This window comes from Eptesicus fuscus, chromosome 4 (assembly GCF_027574615.1).
Source record: "Eptesicus fuscus isolate TK198812 chromosome 4, DD_ASM_mEF_20220401, whole genome shotgun sequence".
Taxonomy (NCBI): domain Eukaryota; kingdom Metazoa; phylum Chordata; class Mammalia; order Chiroptera; family Vespertilionidae; genus Eptesicus; species Eptesicus fuscus.
The window spans coordinates 39,697,111-39,703,932 of NC_072476.1; the positions used below are offsets into that span (position 1 = coordinate 39,697,111).

The 6,822-nt window shown below is 39.5% G+C and overlaps 1 protein-coding gene across 1 annotated transcript; it reads left to right on the top strand.

The window, feature by feature from the left end:
• The first annotated feature begins 3,270 nt into the window (after positions 1-3,270).
• LOC103285930 (signal recognition particle 9 kDa protein-like) lies at positions 3,271-3,645 on the top strand. The gene has a single exon (XM_008141340.3). The coding sequence runs from the start codon at positions 3,271-3,273 to the stop codon at positions 3,529-3,531; it is 261 nt and encodes an 86-aa protein (XP_008139562.2). The 3' UTR covers positions 3,532-3,645.
• The last annotated feature ends 3,177 nt before the right edge of the window (positions 3,646-6,822 follow it).

The window sequence follows — 6,822 nt, forward strand, 5'->3', positions numbered from 1 at the left end:
AATCCCAGATACCAGGGCCTCGCTTGGGTTGCCAGGGGGTGTGGCCAGCCTGCAAACCACCACAGGCCTCTCGCTCAGGTCACCCCACACCCCAAGGGAACCCACACCTGATCCGGGACGCCCTTCAGGGCAAACCAGATGGCCCCACCCCTGTACCAGGCCTCTATCCTATCTAATAAAAAAGTAATATGCAGATTGATCATCACTGCAACACACAATATAGCTGCCCCCATGTGGTCAAAGATCCTGCCCCCATGTGGACACAAGATAGCCAGCAGGAGAGGGCAGTTGGGAGGCACCCGGCCTGCAAGGGAGGGCAGTTGAGAGGGACCAAGCCTGCAAGGGAGGGCAGTTGAGAGGGACCAAGCCTGCAAGGGAGGGCAGTTGGAGGTGATCAGCCCTGCAGGAGAGGGCAGTTAGGGGTGACCAGGCCGGCAGAGGAGGGAAGTTGGGGGCAAACAGGCTGGCAGCAGAGTGGTTAGGGGGTCATAGGCTGGCAGGCAGAAACGGTTAGGGGCAATCAGGAAGGCAGGCAGGCAAGCAGTTGGGAGCCAGCAGTCCTGGATTGTGAGGGATGTCCGACTGCCCGTTTAGGGATCCAACTGCCCACCGGGATTGGGCCTAAACGGGCAGTCGGACATCCCTCAAGGGGTCCCATATTGGAGAGGGTACAGGCTGGGCTGAGGGCCAATCCCCCTCCGTGCACGAATTTCGTGCACCGGGCCTCTAGTAATAATATAATAGTATAATATATATATTTATTTAAAGTTGATTATTCCCTCTTCAGTATGAATATGACATTGCTATTTAAAATAACTGGTAAACATGGGGAGAACTAGTGAACAAAAGATTTGGAATATTTTCGGAATTGAGAGATTTTTTGACTGGTATTTAGGATTATTGAGATGATATTGCTGGCTATCTATATATGTATATATATATATCCTCCCAGACTACAACAAGTAGGTGACTTTAAAACATGGAAAGTTAGCCTATGAGTCTGATATAGCCATGAACTCAAACCTTGGGTGATAATACCAGATAGATAATTTTTCTTCAACATCAGTATTGTAAATACTATAAGACAGCCATAAAAGTTTCTGTAAGACCATAAATTTTATAATGTCTCATAACAAAAAAGGGTCTATATAGAAATATATACTGAAATGGTCTCTATATTTTATACCACAAATATCTGAGGTCAGTCCTGATTTGGTCTTCTTATTAAAATTTAGTTTCTTAGTTATTTTTTATATATTGCTGATAGCGTTAATTGATTGATTGTTTACCTTTTAAAACAATCTGAACAAGATATCTAACCAGCCAAAACTAACTTAAAAGATTTTGAATAGCCTGTAAGATTATTTCTTGAGGAGAAACAAACAAACTATCAGGAGCACATTAATGTTTTTTAATTTATTTTTATTTTTGTTTAGTGTGTGCCCTGTCCTCCTCTTTTTCTTTCTCCTCCTCCTTTTCTTCTTTTGACATTAGTTTTTGAAGCCACTAAAAAACTTTAAAGATTTAGTAGAAGGTTATTCTTTCACTTGTTTGGCTTAATAACCTCATTTGGACCTTCATGATGAGGTTATAATATGGAAGAAAAGATTCTTTAGAACTCTTTCCTTTGATTAGTTACATAACTTGGTACATTCATACAACTGAATGCTATGTAGTGATTGAGTGATTTTATAGTTTTCTATTAATTAACGTGGAAAGATATTCATTAAAAAAAAGGGAAAAAAGATGCTCAAGGTACATCGTTAAATTAAAAGGCAGAAAATCAGAATACAAAACAGTATGATTCCATATATCCTATCTAATAAAAGAGTAATATGCAAATTGACCATCACGCCAACACACAAGATGGCTGCCCCCATGTGATCAAAGATGGCTGCCCCCATGTGGACACAAGATGGCTGCCACAAGATGGCCAGCAGGGGAGGGCAGTTGGGAGGCACCAGGCCTACAAGGGAGGGCAGTTGGGGGTGATCAAGCCTGCAGGGGAGGGCAGTTAGGGGTGACCAGGCCGGCAGAGGAGGGAAGTTGAGGGTGACTGGGCCTGCAGGGAAGGGCAGTTGTGGGGGACCCAGGCCTGCAGAGGAGGGGATTTAGGGGTGACCAGGCCGGCAGAGGAGGGAAGTTGGGGGTGACCAGGCCTGCAGGGGAGGGAAGTTGTGGAGGACCAGGCCTGCAGGGTAGGGCAGTTGGGGGGGCAGGCCTGCAGGGGAGGGCAGTTGCAGGGGGACCAGGCCGGCAGGGGAGGGCAGTTGTGGAGGACCAGGCCTGCAGGGTAGGGCAGTTAGGGGCAATCAGGCTGGCAGGGGAGCAGTTAGGCATCAATCAGGCTGGCAGGGGAGTGGTTAGGGGGTGATCAGGCAGAAGTGGTTAGGGGCTACAGGAAGGCAGGCAGGTGAGCAGTTGGGAGTCAGCAGTCCTGGATTGTGAGAGGGATATCCGAGTGCCCGTTTAGGCCAGATCCTACCTGGATTGGGCCTAAACGGCAGTCGGACATCCCTCGAGGGTCCCAGATTGGAGAGGGTGCAGGCTGGGCTGAGGGACACCCCTCCCCCCGTGCACGGATTTCATGCACTGGGCCTCTAGTTTAATGTATAAATTTAAAAAAGGAAATAATAGCTAAAGTTTGTTAATCTGAGATTATGTGCCAGGTAATGTACTAAGCACTTTGTACTCATTAACCTATTTAATTCTCATAATCACCTATTAAGGTACCTGCTCTTATACCCTCCCTCCTTTGAGAAATTGAAGCACAGAGACACTAAGTCACTTGCTCAAGGTCATACAGCTAGTAAGTAGTAGATCTGGGATTTGAACCCAGGAAGTCTGGTTCCACAACTTTAATTCTTAATCTCTTGGCTATAACAATTGTACCAAAATATTGATGTTGTTACTTGAGGGTGGTATAAAATGAGTTACTTTCATTTTTCTCCTTTATGGATTGTCACAGTTTTTTTCTTCAATTAGCATGTATTACATTCAAATTAGAAAAACAAAGTTTGGGGTGAAAATGAAGAACTCCACCACCACCTAAAGAATGTAGCAATGAATGCAACATATACTTAAATGACATCATACAATTTAGGGTTCAGTCTAGCATCCTAAATGAAACTCTTTAAGAATTGTACATTACAGACCATCTTGGTCAGCTGGGCCCGGGTGTCGGGTGGTGGTGGCGGGAGGTAGGAAGGTAGGTGGGCCGGGTCATGCCACTCAGGTCCTGGCCTTGCCCCCCTCTGGGGTGGGGAGACGATGCCACAGTTCCAGACATGGGAGGAGTTCAGTCTCATGGTGGAGAAGCTCTACCTCGCGGACCCTATGAAGGCACATGTGGTTCTCAAACATAGGCATTCTGATGGGAGTTTGTGTATTAAGGTAACAGATGATTTAGTTTGTTTGGTGTATAGAACAGACCAAACTCAAGATGTAAAGAAGATTGAGAAATTCCACAGTCAACTGATGCGACTTATGGTAGCCAAGGAATCCCGCAGTGTTGCAACAGAAACGGACTGACTGGTTTGAAATGAAGACTGTTTGCCATATTCTTAGGAAGTAAATGTCTTTTGAATTTGAGGAAGTGTTGGGACAGAAAATCCTTACTGTAACTAAGTGGGCTATTCAGAAGCCAGGAGAGCACTTCTTTTGTACATTGCTTCTTAATGTTTACTTTAGAGAGCTAGGAATGCAAATGCTTTCAGTTAGGAAGCCTTTATTTAATTTTGGAAATGGAACAAGAAATTTGTCTATCTTGGAAACTTTCTGCAGATTATTTGATGCTGGGAAAAATATATAATTATTTCTTTCGGTAAGTTTGTAGCAATAATTTGAAAATGAGATATCAGGAAAAGCCTATTCTTCCTTAAGTTTAGTTTATTTGTCTTTTAAACGAAATTAAATGTAACCATTTTGCTGGGTTGATCTTTTCTTTTGGGGCATAACATTTGTGCAGTTGATGACCAACAAATATAAAATATGGTAACTAGAATTAACTGTGCACAGCAGTATACCTGATTATGTATAGTCTAGTCTCAATTGTATCTAAAAGTAATTATGAAAACAAGTATGCTTTATTTTGAACTTTTCAAATTTAAACTATTTTATAATATAAGGGATTATCTATAATAATAAAAGCGTAATATGCTAATTAGACGGGACCTTCCGGACGAAGCCGTGGCGGTGGGGGCTGAGGCAGCCACTGTGGCGGCGGGGGCCAAGCCCCTTGCATGAATTTCATGCACCAGGCCTCTAGTTAGTATTGTAAGCTTGTTGAGCAATCTTTGAATCTAGTTTTCAGTGCTTAAAACACATGAACAGAATGGTCACTGATAGACTGAAGCCACCATATTACACGACACTTGTCACATATTTCCCATGTGGAGTTTCTCAGAAGGACTAAGGATTATGCAAACTGTGAAATCTTTGCATACCTCTTTGATACCCCTGTCCATTCCTCTCATTACTTAACCAAGGTGTTAAGCATGACTATCACAACTGTTATGTTTCCATTAAGCCAGAAGAATATTATTTGATATTTATCTTATATCTGTAACCTGAATTTTATCAATTAATGTAATGTTCATATGTTGATTCCTACATTAAAATATTTTTTGTTAGGAAAATAAAAAGAATTATACATTACAGATAAGAATATCAAAACTTAGCCACGTAGTGAGTTCTCTAGTCAAAGATGAGGCATTGGCAAAGAATTGGCAATATAAACCAGTATATCTAAGGACCTGAATTATATTTTAAAATTTGGATAGTGATGGATGATATATATATGTATATTTGTATTTATTAAAATTTCTAGGGCATAAGTGTATAAGATGAACATGCCCTTGCCCTGGTCACCTTCTAAACAAGCGAAAAACACTGCCTGCCACCTTGCCTGCTTACTGATTGACACCGGACACCTTCTCACTGAATGACAAGAAAAAGGCTTTAAGGCTTCTCTGAACTCAGTCATAAAATGCTGCCAAATTCACATTGTCATACTTCACTATTGTTAAATAATGCAGAAGAATAACTGTTTTATCAGTCTGATGACTTTTCTGTTTTATAAATTATGTCTTTTCAAATGAGAGAAATCCCTCCCTCCTATATATTATAGTTTAACTCTGTTTAGTGTTAATTCGACCTAGAAGAAATCTCCGGGAAGTATCATTTTTATTTTTTTCATTTTTTAAGATAACCCAAGAAATCTATTTCACTTATTTTTAAATTTTTTTATTTTAGAAAACCCAACTTAGCCCTTAAATAGATATCAGACTATTATGTACAACTCTGCAAAGTTTTTGGAGTCCTTGTGACCCTGCAATGGAAGCAGTGTTTATTGAATAAATACTCTATGTGTTTCTAGCAGAACTTTGCTAGAAGTGTTGGGAAGGAAAAGAAACATAAATACCTGTCACTGTTCTATCACTTCCATTTATTTCTTGTGTCCCACAGATCAAGGGAAAGTTAGAAATTGCAATTTAAAAATGAGATGTTCCCAAATAGAGAGTTAGGCGTCAAATGGTAATTGGGATGCTCAGTATTAGATTGACTTGTAGTCATGTTGTTTGCTATTTCTAAAACTGGGCAAGAGAATGTAAATAAGATAAGGTGGAGATGTTTTTCTAATTGTAAGCAGAATATATACACTGCAAATAAGTTAAACTATACAGAGAAAGAAAAAATCATTCAAAATCTAACCGCTCACATATAAAAATGTTCTTATTTAAATGTAGCTCCTGACTTTCTGTTATACACATTTATTGCAAAAAATAAAGGGACCAAGGGATTTGCTTTCTCACTTAATAATATATCTTAGAATTTGCCTGTTAATAAATCTAATGCTACATTATCATTTTTAATAGTTACTTTTATTGTAAGAGAGCATCATAATAAATGATTTAATTACTCCCATCTTTTTGGAGATTTCGGTTATTTCAAGGTTTTTTATTTATATTATATGCAATGCCACCACATACATACAGACACATATAATTACACATATACAGATGTATATGCTTATATGTGTATGCATACATTTTTGCTGTTTCATTTGATTATTTCCTTAGGATTTATTACTGGAATTGGAATTGTTGAATCAGAAGGTAGGCATATTTACATCTTTGTAAGAAAATATTTTTCAATTACAGTTGACATACAATGTTGCATTAGTTCCAGGTGTACAACATAGTGATTAGACATTTATATAACTTATGAAGTTATAAACCCAATAAATCTATTATCCATCTAACACCATACATAGTTATAATAATATTATTTACTATGTTACTTATGCTGTACTTTACATCTCCATGACTATTCTTATAGTTGGCAATTTGTACTTCTTAATCCCTTTCATATTTTTCACCCATCCCCCCCACCCCTCCTCCCATTGGTAACCATCAATATTGTCAGTTAGCTCTCCAGAAAGGTATGGCCACTTCATTCCCTGGCCCACAAAATGAGACAAATCACCAGTTCGTGGTATTATCAGTTTTTAAATACTTGAGACTATTCCAAGTAAAAAGAAATTCTCTCCTCTTTTAAAATTAGCTTTATTTTGGTTACAAGTAGGTTGTCTTTTCATTTTGTTGATGGTTTCCTTTGCTGTGCAAAAATCTTGAGAAAGAAGAACAAAGTTGGAGGAATCATGTTACCTGATATCAAACTATATTATAAGGCCATAGTAACCGAAACAGAATAATGCTGGCATCAAAACAGAGATGTAGGTCAATGGGACAGAACAGAGAGCCCAGAAATAAACCCATGCCTTTAAGGGTAATTCATTTTTGCCAAAGGAGGCAAGGACAT